This window comes from Lampetra fluviatilis, chromosome 47 (genome assembly GCF_964198595.1).
Source record: "Lampetra fluviatilis chromosome 47, kcLamFluv1.1, whole genome shotgun sequence".
Taxonomy (NCBI): Eukaryota; Metazoa; Chordata; class Hyperoartia; order Petromyzontiformes; family Petromyzontidae; genus Lampetra; species Lampetra fluviatilis.
In genome coordinates this window covers 6,946,802-6,968,504 of record NC_136321.1, presented here as the reverse complement: position 1 = coordinate 6,968,504, position 21,703 = coordinate 6,946,802, and the positions used below count along the sequence as shown (strand labels likewise).

Genomic DNA, 21,703 nt, shown 5'->3' with positions numbered 1-21,703 from the left:
CAGGTGCGGGTTGCCTCGGGGCACAAACTGGCGTTGGTTTTCAGAGCAAGTGCCCGCAGACTAAAACGAAGTTTATGTTTTCCCTCCGTGTTTGTGAATACAGCAGTGTTACGGCCCACGAGTTGTTAAAGGACTTTATCACCTTGTTGAAGCACGGTGACTTATTACAACCGTGGCTGAGAGATCATTATCATATCGAAGCGATGGTCTCTGTGGTTTTCCGCATGTGTACAACTTCACAACTGAGTGGAGCCGCGGTGCAGTGGTTAGCGCACAGCGTTACGAACCAGGCAAACCTCAAGTTTGATACCGGCCATGGCTAATATGAGTGGCGAGTGATACCCGAACCGGTCCCAGCCCACCTCCTTTCACCAACCCACATGGACCGACATTGTGAAGTAATTCTTAACAACCCTCATGAGCAAGCCAGCGTGGAGAGGCCTTCATTCAGCAGTGGAATGACAGAAAAACGAAACGTTAAGATTGTATTAATCACAATGCCACATCTACAAAAGCTTACCTACGTACCGATTTAACGGTATATTGCGATAACACTCGTCATTATTGGAAAAAAAACTCGTTCTTACCAATTTGGAGTGGGCACAAGCTGAAGGATTTGGGGTGTTCATCACTGTAATGAGGGCAGAAAAAAAAATGGTGGAACAGAAAACAACACGGCTTCCTAAAAATTACGACTCCCATCTGCAAAAATATAAATCAAACGTCCCGGGAATGGCTTGGCGTGAGGATGGTCCCTGCGCCGTAGTGAAACTGCGGAGAACGCGAGATTTGAATGCACATCACGTTGCCCCCAAAGATATGTAAGTACAGCACAGCCACCACTTCAGGGGCTAACCCAGCCGATCACAGGCGCTTTGAATTCAGCTCGCATGGTTCACACACATGGCGCCTCGCTCATCTGCGCACGTTTTCTTCTTCTCGGTCGTTTTTTTGCATCCCATTTCCCAGACGCACTTCTCTGGAAAGCAGACCAGGGTGGCACAATTACATCCGAGTCGGGATCAGAATCTTTATTTACACCAGAGAATTGGGACGGAGCTTTCAAAGCTTTTTTTCCACACGTTGACAGTATAGTCCTACGTGCCCATCATCAAGAACTGGGCCGAGACTGCGCGGAGCGGATGCGTTGGCAATCTCTTGCTGTGACCTCTCAGGGTCACGGTACGCCAACGTAAAACAAGGCCGAGGAGCCATCGAAGCCGCACACGGCTGCTCGCAAATGCTTCGCACGCGTCCGCACGGAGTTCTCCCACTGAGAGATACTGCGTCGACTCGCCAGACACATGCTATCGACACGGACATTTAACGTCAAACATGGATTAAGCCACGGTCGCGTTGCAATCAAACGTGCTTCGAGAGGAACGTTTCATCACGAGGGCTTTCCCACACTGTCACGAGAAAGGTGAGCGAGGCCGCGCATGACGGTCTCACTTAGAAATCGGACATCCGATTTTTAAATGGAATGTTTCAGTTAATGGAATTCAATGCTCCGGTTCGCTGAATTGCAGAAAAAAATTAATTCAGCGAGCGTGCAAACTGGCGATAACGTCCATTAACAACAGCGCATCCTGAGGTGGCTGGGTGGCGATGAGAGATCAGAGTGCTCAGCTGGAACCGTTCCTATACCTTGGTTTTGAATTGAGGCAGCCACCAGTAATTAAAATGAGGTTATCCGTAACGAGTCCATAAGAGTCTCAGCCGGGTCACCAATAATTTCACGGACAAAACCATCACGTTAAAAATTTGGATCTGCGGTTAATTCAGATTAATTCTAGCCCTGACAAAAAAAGCCACCGGTTTGACAGTCGTGCAATGGACGTTACTCTCTATAGCAGAAAGTACTGCCCCTCCATTGGAGTGTAAGACGAGAGGTCACTGGAAGGAATCTCAACGGTAGCTCTGGTGTATTCACTCGTGCGGGCCATTCTCTAACACGAAGGGTTCCACTGCTTTGCGAGGGATCTGAAGGGATGCTTCCTCTCATCACACGACGACACCGATATCACAATCTGGATAAAATTGGCAGTAAACAACAACAAAACACACCAACAAAACAACAGCAGAACCCAAGGTGACACCAAAAACTCTCAGGTTTCCGCGACTGCACGCCCCAATGCCCCTTGACCCCTCTGGCTCGGGCTGCTTGCAAGTACGGTCGCTGAGCGGAGAGCGCCCTCCCGGGCACGACAACATCCATCCGCTTACGCTCCGAGCCGCGCGCCCAAAGACAGCGCCGTACAACCCGGCTGTGTCACGACGGTTTCGATTCTCTTCGTTTTTTTTAATCTTTAATTGAACAAAGAGCCCCGGGGAACAGAGCACGAGCGGGTAAGGGCAGAGAGGCGGGGTACAGATGTTCCGCGGACGACAAGCCCGAGGCCGGGTGATGGCTCACGGGGCAGGAGAAAGGGACGGTGGGTTGGGTTCGCTGCCCTACTCACGTAAGTGGGGTGTGGGAGGGGGGGGGCAACGAGCTGAACAGAATTGTCACAACGAAACCCACCGCGGTTCCGAGGACAATCGTCTCCGCCGAGGTTCCGTCTCGTAGGAGCAGCAAAAAAAACACACAAAACGAAAATTGTCACCCGTTGGAAAAACTGCAGCCGCCGCGCAAGCCAGGACAGCAAGTGTCAACGCCCCCCCACGGCGTTCCACCGCATCCGGTCTGTGCTGAAGCACACATTAGCAGCTGGATATAAGCACACTGCATTTAATTTCAGTTCTGGTATAAGGAAGACATCCTTGACATTGCACCGGTTAGGGAAAGGAGGCAAATGGCAACTTCTGTTAAGAGCACACTTTGGATGTAAGCACAGCTGCCCTTTGGGGCCTATGAGCCTGTGCCTACACTGTAATTATTGACATGTTTAATTAGGGTAATGTATATCGGTCGCCCTATTTCCAGGGCAGCTTTGAAAACAATGCAATAATCAAGACGAATAGATTTTTCCAGTATTTTTTTCACGGGGCTCTTTTGAAACCGCACCGTAGCTGGCGTAGTAGTTGCAAATAATCATAAAATACGACGCGAGCAACTCCCAAACCCCACACCCCCCGCCGCTGATGTGGCGCAGGCGAGTAGGGGGGGGGGGGGTGCCGATGTTTGGCACGACGACGACCAAATCGCGGTGATGTCTTCCCACCTTGCATTCAAAACGCGGTGAGAAACGCCCGCGGTGGAGGAGCGACGCGCAGCTCGCCGTTGACCGGCTGCCAACGGGTCCGCTCGAAAGAGGAAACGTCGTGCTGGTTGCGTTAAATTAAATGAGACGGAGGAGGCATTTCGTTGTTGAGACGCAGCGACGACGACAACAACAACCAAATCAAGCAAAGTGAATCGACGCGGCAACGAGAATACGGCAGCTACAACCTCATTGCCAAAAGGAGTGACGTCAGTACTGACACAAGGTGATCAATCCAACGTCACAGCCTGGCCAGAACATTCAGTTTGGCCCATTGCTGAATATTCTCGTCGTTACAGCCTTTGCCTTTGACAATATTTAATAATACCTTACAGCCCTTCATCAATCTACCGTTGGATGAAGGCCTCTTGCACACCGTGTCGGTCGTGGGGGAGCATACTTCACCACGATGCTCAGTGCGGGTTGGTGAAAGGGGTCCAGTAACTGCTGCGGTAGCTGTGGCTGGGAATCGAACTTCAGTTTGCCAGGTTCGTGATGTACTGCGCTCAATGTATTGTGCGTGTATATGCGCATGTGTGTGTTAGCAATGTAGAGTACGGGGGCTTCCATATTCACACGGTAGGGTGATCCAAATAAGAGTGCGTACTCAATGGAATGCTCGGTGTAAGTCTTTGCGTGTGCGTGCATGCTTGCAGTGTGGGGAGCCAAGTGTAGGTTTTGTGCGTTGCGCTATGAATCCCGCAACCCGCGTTCAATTCCCGTTCACAGCCAACACTGGTGAGGATTATCTGAATCAGTCCCCGGGCCTCCCCTAGGTCAACTCAGCCTCAAACGAGTACCTGGTGCGGTGTGTAAACATCGCCACTAGGGGGACAAAGACGCACGGGCGTGGTGCTGGCCACCTCGCGTGCCGTGCGGGCCTTCATTACATGCTCGCTAAAAGCACTTGCCCCAACAGCCTGCTAAGGCTATACGGGGGATCTTTGTCTTTGCAGTGAAGCATGCGGTTCGCGCATTCTCCCAGGTTCACACATTACGGTGATTCAAACAAACGCGTGCTTAACGTACCACGTGTGAGTGTGTGTGTCCGCGCGCGCGCGAGTATTTACGTTTGTCCGCATGTCTTTGCGTGCCCGTGCGTTTGCCGCGTGCCGCGTGCTGCTTCCGTTGTCCTCCCGTGTTCGTACGTGAGGGTGGTTCGAATAAAGGTGTGCATGAGCCTGTGCGCGCACGCGCGAGTGTTTGCGCGTGCGTTCTGCGTTTTGTGCGCATGGGTGGAACTTTCACAGTTATCCACACTTCCCACACGCACATCCCCCTCCCTCGGCCGTATCGGTTATCACCCTTCCCAGCATGGGAGCGGTTCCATGTGGGCAAAAAAAAACCCAAACCTAAAGGGGCGGGGGGGGGGATCTGGCAAAATACAAAACCGTGGTAAGCCAGAGTCGAGCGCAACCGGGCTGCTCACCGCAGCGCTCGCACGCTCTCAGAGGTCACGCGGCAGGACAACTGCCGCCCCCCCTCCCCTTCCGAAGAGCCCGTGCACAAACCGACGACGCACAGAGACGTTCTCCGGAACACATCGATGCATTTGCAGTTTCCCTGTTGAGCAACGGGGGGAACAATTTTGCTACTCGGCACCCAATGCTTCCGCTTTTCTCTTGGAGAGCAGAACCGTTCGAGGCGCTCCGAACATTCCCCCGTCCTGCCCCCCACGCTGCACTCGGTGCTGTTGGCAGTCCTCGCTACCAACCACGTCCAACCTCCGCTAAAGGAGTGGCACAAAACTGCAGAGCAGTCCCCCCCCCCACCCCTAACGCTGCCCCCAAGGCCACCACGCCTGGGTAATCTTTCGAATGGTTTCCTGTCTCCATTGAATTATGCTGTGTAAAAAAGAAGCTTGAAACGCTGCGCTTAAAAAAAAGAAATCCCAATTATTATTCAATAACGGCCGTCAGCACCGTGAACGTGGGGGAGCGTGGCTAATCTTGTTACTAATGAACACTTGTCTTCGACGATGCCCACAAACACACGAGAGAGCAGCATTCAACATGAATTGCCGCCAATGCCCGAGTCAAGACGGGGATCACCCGGACGTTTCACTGCACGTGCAGGACGCGCCGTAATTTCACACCAGCTCGATAAAAACACACAAATCACAAACGTGGGGGGGGGGGGGAGGCGGCAGGCAACTATTTTCTTCTTGTCAATCAGATTACGCAGAACCGACCGCAAGTGAAAATTAAAATGACAGAAGCAAAAGCATCGTCGCGAAGAGACTCCGGGGACACGTCTTACCTTCTGATCAATGACGGGGACAACGGTCGCCGCGCTAGGGCCGGCGATGAGCCGCCGTCACGCTCGCCAGCCCGTGCGACAAACGCCGCCCGTCAACCGCAACGGAGGCAGCAGCAGCAGAGACTGAACACGGAGGAGCAGCGCGAGTCCGGGGGACTTTAAGCATCACACGCTCTAAGCAGCTAATGACTAGGAGGAGCGTACCAAGTGGGCAGCCCCACGGTGGGGACGCGGCGGTGAGCCAACCCTAGCGGCTACTCGTGAGAATCAGAAACTTCCCTCTCAACCCTCGACCGCAGCCCGTCCCCCTCTTCCTCCGACTCCTCCGCCCAACGCAGACCGGACAATGGCAGCGGTTTTCCCGGGACAGGTGCTCGCACCTGCGCGAACATACCCGCGCGGAGGAGGCTCTCGATATAATTCTTTGAAGGTCTCCTTACCGCCGCGACGGCGACGTGCAGATTTGTTCCAGCTGTCACAGCTGCTGACAGCGGGGGGGGGGGGAGCTAAACGCTACGCTGCACAGATTCGGCGTCTCATCCGCAAGCGGCAATTAGCGATATGCCGCGGCAGCCCCATTATTGCAATTACCTCCAGCGCGTGAGCGGCAAACGGTGTGGATCTCGCTCGCTCGCTCTCGTGCCTTGCGTGCAAACGCGAGCTCCGAAAACACCGGCTCCCCATAGAGCATGCCTTGAGCGGCTGCCCCTTCTAGTGGCGGCGCGTTGGACTTGCAGAGTGCGTTACCGCAAAGTCCGATTAAATGCCGTGCGTTGAGACACTCGGGGATGCTGCCTTTGCGGAACCATTAGCACGATGCACTCGCAAGTCTAGAGGTCGGCAGTTTGATTCCATCTCCTGCCGCGGCAGTTGAAACAAAAGACCGGAGTGGGTTTATTTTTTATCCCCTCCCCCCGGCTCTGTCAACGAAGCAGTATGAAAAGGTTACTCGGCAGGCAGTTAGTCGATCGGAAGGTCGCGTGCGGTGGGGTGAAGCGTGGGCATTTCCCACACATTCTCGCGGGGGAATTCTCCCAAGCTCTCTCGAGCGGAAGGCACAACGGTTCGCAGCAAGCACGCGCAGAGCGGCATGAATATTGCGTACGAAAGCTGCAGAATTAGTATTTGATCGCGCGGAGCTTGTTAGCTCGGTTGAGCAAAACGGTCAAAAATTATTATTTCAGCAATTTGTTACGGCGGTTTTAGTTGGGTCGCCACTGCGGGACGGAACCATCGAGCACCACTCCTCCCCCCCACCCCGCTGGGCTCATTATCAATGGGCGAAACAACACTGAAAGGGGTTTTACAAAGTGGTGAAAGTAGTCGACCCATCCTAGCCGAGCTTCAAACGCTCGGGGGCCCTGTAAGACGTCCCAACACCTTTGTCAAACGGCGAGGGCTATTCGAGACGGTGAACGCAGGCATCACAAGTCTTTGACAGCGCCACTCACTGAAAAAAGACACGTTGCGACTGCAGTGCAAATGTAATTTTAGCAAAAATCCATTCAAAATTCAAATGCCTCACGGAGTGGGTTGGCCAGGTGGTTCAGACGTCAGAGCGCCGAGAACCCTGGGTTTTAATCTGGGACACCCGCGTGCGATTGGCCCGGCCTTCTCACGTGTGCCGAGTTACTCGTATCATGCCGGTCAAGCAACGAATAAACAAAAATAAACTGGCACGTGAAGTTTTGTCTTGCACTCACATTTGGCTACAATTTCGGCCTCTCAAAATGATGAACGATGATTTTACTCTCACGTGGCAGTGCCACCGCAGAGTACAGGATATGATAAAGTGCATTCGCAATTGTGTAAAGGATAAAGGTTTTCTCTACTACAAAGAAGTCGAGTGAAAAATCTCTTCTGCGGCCATTATCATAGGAGGAGGCACCCTCCTTCGTGCAGCTTTCAAATTAATCCTTCTTCTCCTCGCGATGCGATACCGAGAGCACAATCTGAAAACAATTAAAATAAAGACAAAAACAAACGATCTACGAGTAAAGTGCCCCGACGTGTGGTGGCTGAGAGCACCGAGCGACAAATGGCCACTCCATCACTGGGACACTCCACCGGGATGCATGCGTGGCAAGCTGGCAGCCCTCTCTCTTCACCACCCACTGCTACCTTACCCCGCTGTTCAGGTAGCCTAGTTCGTCAGGCAGTCACGCTGCTCAGGGAACGCCGCTGTTCAGGTAGCCAAGCTAGTCAGGTCACCCCCACTGTTCAGGTAAATCCCACCAGTCAGGTAGGCCCCACTATTCAACTAGCCCCAACTGAATTTCGATGTAAAGCTTTCGTGACTGCAGGGATTCATCTTCTTGATTCTTTCGGTAAAGTCACGTAGAAGGGAAATAATAAAATAAAAAAAATAAAACATAAAATAGAATTCTCACGACGTTTCGGCCACAACGCAAGCAGCCGTCCTCAGGTGAAGAACAGGTCTGTCGGAAAGACAGCGTCTGAATTTCATTATTATGGTTTATTATTTTATTATTTCCCTTCTACGTGACTTTACCGAAAGAACCAAGAAGATAGCCCCAACTGTTTCGGTAACCATGCTAGCTAGGTAGGACCACTAGTCAAATAGTCCCGCTAGTCAGACAGCCGCCGCTTGTTAGGTAGCCCCCGCGAGTCCTTTAGAATTTCTGTGCGTGTGGGAAGAAACCAGTGTGTGTCCGGAGAAGACCCACACATAAACGAGGAGAATATGAAAACGCTGCAGACAAACACGTCAGAAGACACCTTGCTGCGCTGCCTCGCGCAAGCACCTCGACGCTCTGCAGGTAAGACTTAGCGCAGGAACGTTGGCATAATCACTGTGCCACTCACCAACCCTGCCTTAGAGCCGCTGCATTAGACCCACGTGCTAACACACCTGGACGGCTGCTTCGGAACCAAGGAAAGACATTTTCCAAACGTGTGGATTTAATTGAAATATTTTGTGGGGGACCAGGAGCAGTTCTGTTCCTCGTATAAGCCAGGCGACGTGCCCAACTCTTCGTAAGCGTACACTCCCGTCTGTATGCTACTTGTTTGGTTTTGCATAACAAGAAGCGTTTTAGCGGCCACGATGCGCCCCACCCTTCAAACGCTCCGACGAACGAATCCACAATCCACGCATCGTGCGTCCCTTACAATACACGTTAGCGTGAACTTTCAGTTCCGTATTTTTCTACTTTCTCGGCGGTTCATCAACGTTTCGGTTCGACAGACACCAGTCACACTTCTTATGTATTTTAAGAGTGCGAGTGCACGGCGCAAACGGACTGGGCTTCTCAAATGTGCTGTGCAATCCAGATAGATCTCCAAAATTTGGAGGACGCCGACAGCTGATGCCAAAGCCTTGCGCAATTGCGAGCCACGGTATGCGTGTAGAACACTTCATTCGCACCGTACGTAGCCAACCGTGATAATCGGGAGGTGCGGGAACAGATATTCTTACAGTCTGCTCCTTTATCATTCATGGGACAAAAACTCGACTGCAGCCGGTGTTTATTTGGCCGCCAATTCCCCCTGGGTTCATGGTTCGTTTCTCGGGGGGGTTCTCTCTGGATTTCACCCATCTGGCGAGCGCCACTACCCCCAGGGGGAAGCTGCGTATTATTCTTAAGGCTTCGGTTACGCTTGCGCAGAGCCTAGACCAAGAAAAGAAAATCACGCAGCATCCTGCCCAAAATGCAGACAATCCACAGGCGACCCTCGCAAACGCTGAGCGAGGGAAGCAGGGAACGCTGCGGCGCGCGAATCGCACGTGCGGAGCGTTGACTCGCACGCTGTGCCCCGTGTTTAATGTGCAGCGCGCGTCGTATCGCGTGTGTGCGCGCGCGCGCGTGGGCAGGGAGGTGTCGCAGTGTTTAGCGCGCTGCGCTATGAATCCGGCGACTCGAGTTCGATTCCCGCTCACGGTCGACACCAATGACGATTATCTGAACCGGTCTTGTGCCTTCCCCTAGGTCGACTCAGCCTCAAATGAGTACCTGGCGCGACGTATAAACATTTCCACGAGGAGACTGAGGCGGCCGGGCGTGGTGCTGGCCACCCACCCCCACGTGTGCCGTGCCAGCCTTCATAAGTGCTCGCGAAAAGCACTTGCCCCAATAGTCTGTTGTCTTTGTGTGCACACGTGCGTCCGTTTGTTCATCCCCAGTGAGCGTTGCGCTGATCGGGCGCAATACGCCATTGCACGTGTTGCCAGCCTCGAGAGGGGATTGTTTCAGCGTGCCAGTACGATCAGAAAAAAACATATTGCGTAACGGTATCGTTGCGGATTTTAAACATACTTGCGGCTTACGTAAAGTATTCCAGGGCAGATGACGTTTAGTAAAATACTGTACAAAGTATGGGACATATATTATCACAGCATGTTTTTTTGTTTGCATGTTCACCACAAGTACGTGTGGTTAATGCAGACAGGATTCCTTGCAAAAGTATTCTGTTTTAGCACCTGTTTCATTGCCAGAAAGGGTAAAACCTATTGTTATACCGTACAAGGTATCGCAGTGCGTGTAAAACGCACATTCTATCCTATTCGATCGCACTTGTTCTCTTGTTGTAAATTGCGCTGTCAATTCACTGCTGGATGAAGGTCTCCCCCCATGCCATGCCAATCAAGGGGGGATTGTTTGACTATACTTCACCACGTTGGTCAGTGCGGGTTGGTGAAGGCGGGCGTTGTCTCGGGGCGGGTTCGGATATCGGCCCCTCAACAGCGATGTCGTAACCGTCTTTTTCCTTCTCACTGGGATAGGAAACGGCCGAAAACCGCCCCCCGACTTTAACCACTGTGCGTCCTGTGCGTACAACTGTGCGTTTGCATGCGCACTTGCCCCGACAATCTGTTAACGTGCCACACGGGGGACCTTTATCTCTGCGGGGGGGCTCATCCAGAGAATCGTGCACTGCAAAGGCTTTGCAGGCAGCGCTCACTTACAGGAGGGCGGGTGAGCCCTGCGATGGAGACCAATAAATTATGCACGTGTCTACGTGCACAAAATTCACGCGGAATAATGCATTGCGCCAATGCGGTCTATTGTGAATAAAATAGACATCAACTCGTGGGGAAGGGTCACAGAGATTTTCCCCGACGGATTTCACTCCCGCCCCCCCCCCCTCCCCACCGCCGTCGGAGACGCAGTCCAGCGGCAGCGCGTTCGCCGCTTGTTGCAGAAGTTCAAATCCGGAGGGCCGCCCTGCCTGGTGCCGCGGTAGTTTGTATTAACCGCAAGATAACTGTTGCCGCGGTAGTGTGTATTAACCGCAAGATAACTGTTGCCGCGGTAGTTTGTATTAACCGCAAGATAACTGCGTGCCGTCTGCTTCCCAGTGGACGTTACAGATCCCCTGAAGTCATTCGAATTGGGGTAGGCCATCATGTGCCGGAGTTGAGGTCCAAATTTGGCAAATGACATCGCACATTTTGACGAAATTGGGGGTGACACATGGCCACATCGCCCCCGACTGTCAAACTGCTGCAGACCGTGTCTGTGACACGTACGTACGTCTGCAGAACTTCTTTGCCACGGTACGTCGCGAACCATGCTAATTGGAGGTGCGGTAGACATAGTGCCTTCCCATTGCCTTGCGCTGAGAATTGGGCGAGTAACAAATATACTAATCAATGAATATTCTTTGACAAGTCCACTGCTGGATGACGGCCTCACCACATCAGCTCTGTCATGGGGGTTGCTGCTGGACCATGCTTCAACACGCCGGCTCCAGTGCGGGTCATGAAGCGTGGCTTCGAATCAAATTCAGGTCGCTGGGGTCATCACCAACGCATCACCGCTGCAGTTCTAGCCCTGCCATAGGAATAAAAAATTGTCTGCGACTGGCTAAGGGTGTGTATATTTGTGTATATGAGCATCGCCGATGCACTCATTGAGGTGGCAGAGCTGCGTGCAGCTCTCTCTTCAACTTTTGGGAACGGTTCAAAGACAGTACAAGCAGGTGCAATACTTGACTTGGACGTAGAGTGAATGCAGCAGCCCCAACTTCCACAGCGAGGTCTTTGCTACATCCGACCAATTTATCGATTTTAAAACCAGCCGTCGGGGGAACTCGGGGCGAGATAACCACATCAGCAAATGGGGTGGACAGGCACAGGTCCAGATGCATTCGTCCTTGGCTTATGTGCAAGGTGGACCGACTGCTCAATGTCAATGTCAAGAAAAAAAACACTGCAAACGATTTTCCTCCATTGACCAAACGTTACAATCTGGAGTTATCATCATCACCACCACCAAACATTGCATATCCCGCTGCTGGCTAAAGGCCTCCCCTGTGATGTTGCCAATGACCGTGAACCCACGATCCATCCCGCTTCTGCATACGAGCTGATCTTATCGCTCCATCTCCCCGCGATGGTTGCGATCTCAGGAGCGTTCGCTTCTTTGGCCCCCGCTCGGTCGCCAGTCTCGTCCATTGGACATCATCCCTAGGCCCAAGCCCACTCCTCTCAAGTCAAATTGACGTCTCAAATGTTATGTTATTCACCGATGCACGGGTTCCTCGTTGTATTTCAAGTCTCATTCCAAGCGTGGACTTCCCTCCACGCTTCTTGAACACACACACACAGCGTTCATTATATATTTCGTTTGTCAGCATCCATGTTTCTGATCCACACGTCACAGTAGGTACTTTTCAACGATTGAAAAACCTTGCCTCTCATAGGGACATTGGCATATTGCGTATCATAATTCACATTTTCAAAAGCAATTCACCAAGCTCTCACTCACCTCTTGATTTTATCGTCTTGATTCTGGCCCCCCTTTAATAGCCGACCTCAGGTGAACACACTCTGACGTGTTTGTCAAGCAGAGTCTCTATATTTCACCTTATCTCAGGATGACGCGCAGCTACGGGAGACGTGCACGTTGAGGGCAAGACTGGGTCAAACGAGGTCTTTTCTTTTTCAGAGAGACGGGGTGCACAAAAAGAGACAACGGTATAACACGCGAAAGAAAGAGAGGAATATATTTGGGCCTAGGATGTGCACAGGGTAAACACGTCCGCAGTGTTGAACAGCCGCGGGCAGCGAGGCAACAAACCCGTGACAACACCGGCCATGCAGACTCACCGCTTGGGACGTCGCCCCTCCATCTGGCGGCCTACCAAGACAGGCTCCATCCACAGCATCGTCTCCACAGCTGCCAGCCCCTGCCGCCGACACACACACACACACACAGCTTGTGGGCAAAGCTGGTGCCAGGGTGCGCTCTGCCAAGCGAGCGATCCATGCGGGCATCCGAGAGCGGGGGTTGCCACCTGTCCTGATTTTGCCAGGAAAGTTTGAGACAGTCGCTGTCCTGGGAAATCTGTACAAGTCTCAGTTTTTTGTTCGTTGCGTAATAATACGCCACCCGGATTTATAAGATGCACCACAAACTCATGCCCGGTGTCAATAAAGTGACACGAATGTTGGTCACAAACCTACCACAACCATGTGCTTAAAACCACATGGGAAAACAGTGGAGCTCTCCAATACCGCGATATTATTCATCTCACGATATTTCCAGCAAGGTGTGTACTTCGATCGGTAGCAATGCTATATGATGGGCAGCACTTGCTCACTTGGACGGCCACGTGGTTATCACGCCACAGGCTCCAGTGCTCTTCTCTGATGTGTGGAATTACGCGTGACATAGCGTGACAACCGATGCAGGCCTAAGTGCACTTTCCCACGGATAGCGTAACCCTATGCTCCCAGAACTGTGTCCAGAGTATGGATGGCGGACAAAGGAAATGACGAGAGGTGAGAGAGACGCGATGCAGAAAGCGGGCCCCAACGACAACTTGCAATAATTATTTGTGCCCTCCCTCCCGGTAATCCCATCTCCCACTCTACGGAGGCGCATGCAGTTAGAATTAATGTTTCAACGGAATATTGAGGAGCTCAGATCTGCGAGAAATAAAAGAGGAGATTTTGTTTCATCAAGTCAGCCCTGTGTCATAATTGCTGCCAACAAAGACAAAGATCCCCCATATAAACTTAACAGACTGTAGGGAGAAGTGCTATTAGCGAGCACCTATGAAGGCCGGGATGGTACACGAGGGGGTGGGTGGCCAGCACCATGCCTCGCCCAGTGGCGATGTTTATACATCGAAACCAGGTACTAATTTGAGGCTGAGTCGACCTAGGGGAGGCCTAGGACCGGTTCAGATAATGGTCACTGGCATCGGCCGTGAGCGGGAATCGAACCCGGATTGCCGGGTTCGTAGCGCAGCGCGCTAACCGCTACACTCCCCACGTAATCGCTGCATACACGCACACACGCACGACTGGTCTGCGTGCTGCCAATGAAAATCCGAGAGAATAAATCCCGCACAATGAAGCCACCCTGGTGCGTGTTTCTTTGCCCCCGACACATGCACAACGAAGGGCGGTGGGGCATCTGCAGCTCGCGGGGCAGTAAGTGGGGGTTATTCGGCACCAAAGGATCCACTGCGCTGGCCAACACCACAGCACACGCGACGTTTCAGTCACAGCGTCGCCCCCCCCCCGTCCCCCGCCTGCGTCTCCGCTAATCCCGACGGGGACACAGCTGCTCCGGGGGAATCGGGCTCAGTGTTCAAATTATTACAAGTGCCTCGATTTGAGCGTGGCTCTATTGAGAACCCCTTCCAAGGCGTCACGACGTAATGGAGCCACCGCTCTCCAGCACACAAAGCATCCAATGCAGAATTACTCTTTTTTTTTTGTAAAAATAAATAAATGTCTTTGTTGTTGTGGTGCTCGGGCAAAAGTGTTTTTTGTTAAATTTATAAACCCCTTCCCTATTGAAAACTCCGCTAACAAACAAAAAAATAGATTTTCTGGCAAGACTGTGCCGAAGACGTTGGTTGCCAAAAGCTTAAGTAAGATAGCAGGTGCACACATGGCTTGAGGCGACATTAAAACGCTGGGTACAAACCATTAGACTTAAACAGAGAATGGCCTGACGACGACATCACAAGAGATTGGGGCCAGAAAGAAGTGGCCACTACTTGAGAATATTAGCAACAAGACAGAGGAAAGTGGAAACAAATGACAGAGTGTGAGAGTGTGCGGTGGACACCTACGGGGCTATCTGCCCATGGATCGTGATGATGATGATGTTGACGATGACACACCATTGGGAAATTCCCCAAAATACAAAAAACACAATAATTTTCGCAATTTGTAAACGCGTTGAGCAATATGGTGTGTGCCAGATTGAAATGACATCTCTTGAGTGATTCCATTGCCCCCGGGACGAGGAAGTACACAGGGATATTTTCTTTTTGAAATCACGACCTTTCATCAACTCGCACTGCCCAGAGTGGTGCAGTGTGGTCAAACAACACCCATGACCGACATTGGCGTGGTAAAGCCCTCATCGAGCGGCGGATTGATAGATATATAAATTACAATTTAAAATTATTATTCATGAACACTGAAAATGCGTGCAACGTAGCTGTGCGGCCCTTTTGTCAATCCACTGCTGGATAAGAACCTCCCCACGATGCACGGGTCACGGGGGTTATTTGACCATACTTCACCACGCTCATCAGTACGGTTTAGTGAAGGCAGGTGGAGGGAGCACAGATATGGAAGCAAAGAGGAACAGTACTGCCCACTACACAGACCTTACAGCCCTACGACAACCTGTTTGCGCATGGTGGGTCACGCATACAAGCGGCTATCCGGATTCAACACTGCTTAGCTTCCGTGAGCTGACGAGATGGGTGCATTCCGGGTGATATGGGCACGGGCAAATTCAGGCCACCTAAAATGCGGCGTGACATTATGGGTCAAAAAAGAGGCACGCCATCGATCAATGTCCAACGCATATGCTGGAACATATGGTCACTGAAAACGGAGGGTGGTTCTAGGAGCTTCAACCGGTGAACAAATGTACATGTGCTTTAATCAAAACTACATTGATTTCCCCTGACATCAATCGGGCATCGAATTATACATACACACGTCTCGAGTTATGTGACAGCCACAGCCAAGATCAAAGGTGAAAGTCAAGATTCATGCCTAATGCACTTTTCAAGCCGCCATTCTATTGGCCGCGCGGCCCAAAAATCTGCATCGATCGCTCACCCGAGCGCGGGCCAATCACAAATAGGAAGGAAATAAACGAGACATCCGGGCTTGCCGACCCCGATTAGAATCTGCACTCCTCGGGTCCGGCCCAGAGAGGCATTAAGGATTCTCTGCGACACATTCGCCGCCACACACAACAGCATCATTAACTTGAGATACGGCCTCAAAACAAAGTCGGCCTCTTTATGAAAAAGGGGGTGCGGGGCAAGGCTGCTTACGCACGCGCTTGACCCCGGACTGTAACGAAGATGTGCAGGGTGCTGGAGCGCATCTGTGATCGTTCGAGGAGAGACGCTGTCTTACCGTCGACTGCAGAAGGGCTTGCATCACCCTTGGCCTGAACTTCAATTTTACTGTAGAACTGAAATAGGGAAGCGAACACAAAAGAAGAAGCCACACGAAAATTAGACCTTTTATCACATTTACAATAGCCCAGCCATTAAAACAAAATCAATACAATCTCACGGAACCGGGATGGTTATTTGCGAATCCAAGAAAAAAAAAAGGTAGAAACTTTGTGGCATTATCAGAGCACTTTATCTGAAGAAGCAATGGGTAAGTATAGTTTTCATGACGCTTTGTCAATACAGAAGGACAAAGCTTTGACAAAAGTTGAGTTGCTCGACAAGGCATTATTGGCAGCCCTGAAAACGCTACTGTCACTGAGGACCACGATGCTGGCATTGTGCGCCAGTGTAACCCCTTGCAAGCACAGCTCTCCGAACAGCTTGATGATGCCAAATCGGTTTGGCCTTTGTGCATTATGCAGAACACAATCAGCGGTTCCAATGGTCGTCTTGTCTTGGGTCACCGTCGAAATTGATTTTAGCAAATGTGACTGACTGGCAGCAGCAGTGATACGGAGGAGATGGGCAACTGTGGACAACGGTTTTTGTGTGTTATGTGAAATGTATGGTTTTCTGGTCTTCACTCTCTTTCTGTTATGATGGGTTTCTCTCGTCATTTGCATATTGGGCAAAGTCACCAGCTGACGCATGCCACGTGTGTGTACACAAGCTTGTTTGTACAGACATGTTCACGGTGCATTTAACCTTCCCTCTTAACAGTTTCCTAACATTGTGTGTGCACATTTGTATACATGTATGCACTGCCGTGAAGGATTACATCACACACACCGCAAGCAGCTGGAATCCCAGCAAAGGATAACATCAGTGATTAGCGAAATCCGAACCTGTCCTGAACCTTCACTACATCGACTCAATCTGTTGCAATGTCTAAATATCAGTACTGGACAAAGGTGGTAAAAAGAGTGTACTTGCAACACATTGCTGCCGATTAGACATGGTTAAGAAAATAGTCGGCTGCTATTCCACCAAAGTAAGCTTGGAATAGTCAATTGGCATGCTGGGGTAAAATGCGAGTACTCCCACCTTCTCCAAGACTTCTGGCCAGCAGGCGAAGTGACCCTTTAGAGGCGCTCTCCAGAGCTCCCTCTGGTACAAGCCCTTCTCTGCCAGCAGTGGCGTTGAGCGAGCGACTGCGGCAAGGCTGCGCCGTCAAGTTGAAGATCTCGCTTAAACTGTCTGACAACGGGGCTGGCGCACTCCGTACTCGGATGCAAATCTCGGCTAAGACGGACGCGCAACGGCGCATCGGTCTATAACCCTCGCGGTCCCTGCGGCCCTGTTGCCGTTAAGAGAAGTGCGCAAATGGCAGCCCACGACGCGGGACGTGGCTGGCAGGCGCAATTCCCGGACGGCGCTTTTAGCGAGCGAATCTCCCCCAAGCAAAGCGAGCGAAGATGCCTGCAGGTGAACACGTCAGGGAGAACCGGGGAGTGGCCGAGCGGGAGTTTACCTCGTGCAGGATGCAATCGTCTGGATCGGGGTAGAAGGCGTTCCCGTCCTCGGAGCGCATGCACAGGGTGTGTCGAGACGGGTCCAGCCCCTTTTTCTGCGCACGCCCGCAAAAGCAAAGCACGACGAAACAGAGGGACGGCATGAGCGACGAGCAGCGATGAGCAGCGCGCTGGCGTGGCGACACAGAGTCTTGCGCGGGCGGGTGAGAACGCTCCTTGGCAGCAAGTGGTGCCGCTCACAAAAGCTCAAGGGCCCGCTCACTAGCATAGTCCCTGTACACGCCACGCATGTCAGTGCTCATGTCGCGAACGCGATCGGTGACGATGATATTTTTCGGTAAAGAGTTTTCTTTGTTGTCTTGGTCAACGACGGACGGCTCTAAAGTGGATGAAAATCTCCAAGCATTGCGATTGATGATGACCACCCACCAGAGACGAACGTACGACTGACTACGATGAAAACGAAAAAAAATGAAGACATGGACCAAGAAACTATAGCAACATTATTACAAGCCCAAGTGCGCAGAGGAGGATAAAAAAATACATCGTCATTGGCTAAATTTGTATATGGACAGATTTGCGAGGAGGTTGGGCGGGGGGAGGGAATTGAACAACCCCCACAACAACATTTAAGAGTGGGGTTCTTCGAGCCTCTCCGCTCGTTCCATGCCGGCCAGACATCCTCGAGGATGAGGAGGAGAAAGTCGACACACTTTACCCCAATACACGCGACCTTGCAAGACGGAGCAACTACGGTGTACCCGTTTGTTCTGTTGGGTGGACAAAGGTTGAGAGGGGGGGGGCAATTTTTTTTTTAAATGTGCCCATTGTATCTAGTGCCATGCCGGGCGGTTGATTGGACCGGTGATCTTTTGATAGCGAGCCCGATGTGCTAATCATTACAAGCAGCATCGCTGAAGCTGTAATGAATTCGGGAATGACAGCGACTTCCTCCTCCCCCCCCCCGCCCACCCCCGACTGTGCTCGGCATGATTAAAAATCCCCCGGTTAATCACACTGTTTCTGATAATGAAATTCTGCCCTAGTTTTTTGGCAAGAGACATTTGTCCCGATTACTGTCGTACTTATGTTTAAAAAAAAAAATCGCATGCAATTTCTCACTTACATACGAGGACAGCACCTCTGTTCGGCACATCACAGCTTTAAGTCCTCGTGTTTCAACAATCCGAGTGATATGCGTTCAGTTACCACACTTCAAAACAACTTGCAGGCTGACACGCGTCGCAGCAAGCATTCCCACAAACATGGTGGCCCAGTGATAGCAACGCGGTTTAAAAAAAAAAATCCTCATGAAAATGCTTTAATTTGCGTTCCACCTTTTCTTTCAACAAAGTGCTGCGTTCACTTACTTACGCTTCAAAACAACTGACAGACAGACAAGCGTCGGTCACACCGAGCATTCCCACACAAACAAATTTAACAGAAGGGGCTTAAGCCCCAAGGAGAGCCCTCAGACGGAGCTGTAATGAGTCGGGCCCTGTGCTTGGGATGTTTGCCCAATTCCTCAACAGGCATTTTTCTGGTCTGGGAGCAAACTTGAGCAACTGGGGTAGAAAAAAATAACCACTCAATGGTTATTATGTCTCCCCGACAGACCTGTTCTTCACCTGAGGACGGCTGCTTACGCTGTGGCCGAAACGTCGTGAGAATTATTTTATTATGTTTTTTATCATTATTTTATTATTTCCCTTCTACGTGACTTTACCGAAAGAACCAAGAAGATGATTCCTTGCAGTCACGAAAGCTTTAAATCGAAATTTAACCACTCAGTACTCTGAAAAACAACCAGCAACCTCTTTCAGCTGTAACGCCATACAGATGTCTAGGAACAATGCTGACGTTTTAGGGGGAGTAGGGGACGGGCATGTAGCCATGGGGCACCATGGATGCCCGTTCAATGTGGAAGGACAGCAAATAACAATAATAATAAACATATCCTTTATTTAAGACACACTCAGGAGTCCTGCATTGGGATGTTTGGCCATAACCACTCATTAGAAAGTTGGAGTCCTTTGATAAAAAAAAAACATACCCCATGCATATACAAAGTAATGACACTCGTGGTAAACTCACAATCCCATTGTTGCCACTGTAATCACTGGACCACCATGCAGCCCAAGACAGCAACACCTGGTCTTCCTGGGCAGTCTCCCAAGCAAGCACTCAGCAGACTCAACCCTGGTTATATTCTGTGATTCGACGAGATTACGAGAACAGGCTGTGTAAGGGACTTTTCCCTCTGTCCTAAGGGTTGGTTTGAGGGCGAATATCTGCTTCCGCTCCCACGCTCATGACCCGCAGTTGGCTTATGTGGTGGTGGTGGGGTCGCGTGCCACGCAGTGCGACTCAGCGTAGATCCCGGGAGCACGCTTTTGGTTTACGGGTTATTCGGCCACGGCACGAACCTTGCAGGCGGTGAGCAGCACGTCGTGGTTGCGGTAAAGCGGCAGCACTAGGATGCTGACGACGGTGCCACCGCCACCGCCGCCACCGCCACCGCCACCGTCACCGGGCAGCGACACCTCCTCCCACGTGCCCAAGTCGTGGCGGCAGAGTGCGCCGTCCAGCGACGGGCTGCAGCCGCTGCGCCGCTCCGAGGGCTCCCCGTCCGCCCAATCCTCCGCGTCGTCACGAGCCTGAAACCACGGGCGCGCTTGTGGCAACTGCGGGAGCAGTGGGCGACCTCTAACCTTAACGCTATAGAGCAGGGGCGGGTAACCGACGGCAACCTGGACCGGATATGGCCACTAGTTTATATCATAAGGCCCACCACCACTTGAGGCATAACACTTCGCAACGGCCTGCAAACGATTTTTATCCATCACTGCAAGGATGAAGATGCAAGTAAAAAAAAAAAAGCTCTAATCTTAGAGAAGCGCATACAAACACGAGTTCGAAGTGTCGTTAATTTAAAAAGTATTCTAAAATTACAATCAGGAATTCCGTCATAATGCTCTAGTTATGTCCCTGGGTTGATGTTGTCTTGAACAGTAAGGGAGTGACTTGAGTTCCATAGAGTTCCATAGCTACACACCTGCCGTAACACTGAAGTCAAAGTTTTCTTGAACGAAGCTTCAAACGTACGTAGGACAGCTTGGCACTTTCGTGAAGGGGCTTATAAGAATAGCATCGCCTGCAGCCTCGTGGGTGATGGCAGCGGGGGAGGGCGTTATAAGCCGGTATAATAATACTTAAGATTTAGAGCCCCGTGTCAACGCACTGATGGATGCTGTCCTGCTGACGCAGTGCCAATTCAGGTGGATAGTTTGACCATACTTCACCACATTGGACAGTGCAGGCTGATAAAGGTCGGGGGCGGGGGGGGGGAGATGTCCAGGATTGGTTTGGGTATCACGTGCCACCGATGTTAGCCGTGGCTGGGGACCGATCTAGGGTTTGCTCACAGCGCAGTGCGCTAACCACTGCATCACCGCTCTCCCCATATGCTGGTAGATTGCATGACATTTAGCCTAAATGTCTCCCGGGTAGTCGTAGAGGTGGGCAGGAGGGGGCGACTGACAAAATCAACCAATCGACAACACCCACATCTACCTGCCTGCGGGCCAGGGAAGATAGGTAATGACACATATTTTAAGTGATTAACGACAAGAATTTCCATTATTCAAATACTTTACGATTCGTGTCCTCGGGTTTTCATTTAATGGATGATTTTTAAACATTACCTCCATTTATACAACCACATTCAGGAGCTAACATTACAATGTATAATATTAACATCTCTAAAGGTCCAAAAATGCAATCATTTTATCGTCTCCAGACTGGATTACTGCAGCAAGAGAATGACCATGGAACCCAGAAGTTGCTTGACCGGTGCGCCTGTGAGTGCACAGCTCTCCCAGCTTGTCTTTCAGCCAGGCCAGAACGGAACCCGTGTGTGCATGAATCAATCTCAACGCGGGAAATTAAATTCTGTTCACTGCCCCAGCAATCATAACAACAATAGCTGGCAGCGGCTTTCATGAATAATAAACTAAATGGTAATCACACACACGCACACACGCACGCATACTTCATGGCCACGCGGTTGCACTTCATCCATAACAATTCGAATTGAATGAATAATCTTTATCGTGAGGCTACATTACCCCAGTACTCAGATCCCTTCGCCAGAAACATCTTCACTGTCTATCTCTCTCCTCTCACCGCACTCCACTCCCCTTTATACAGCCTCTGCTCCAGCAACCAAGGCATTCTGTCGAAGACCCAAGTCAACCTTCGCTCGGTGGAAGGTCACTCAATGCCTAAACAGGTGTTATGGGGCCTGCGGTCACCTGTTGTGGGCTGCAGAGGGCAGTGAAGCAAAATCCATAAATT

At 51.2% G+C, this 21,703-nt stretch overlaps 1 protein-coding gene across 2 annotated transcripts in view; it reads right to left on the bottom strand.

Annotated features, from left to right (window-relative positions):
* Positions 1–21,703, bottom strand: part of LOC144947911 (rho guanine nucleotide exchange factor TIAM1-like) — a 103,975-nt gene that overhangs the window by 35,233 nt on the left and 47,039 nt on the right. For both annotated transcript variants that reach the window (XM_078877311.1, XM_078877312.1), the window contains exons 11-14: positions 19,774–20,004; positions 17,347–17,442; positions 15,832–15,889; positions 12,535–12,614 (exon numbers count right to left, since the gene is read on the bottom strand). In XM_078877311.1, the coding sequence (XP_078733437.1) occupies positions 12,535–12,614; positions 15,832–15,889; positions 17,347–17,442; positions 19,774–20,004 (465 nt within the window). The remainder of the gene's footprint in view (positions 1–12,534; positions 12,615–15,831; positions 15,890–17,346; positions 17,443–19,773; positions 20,005–21,703) is intronic.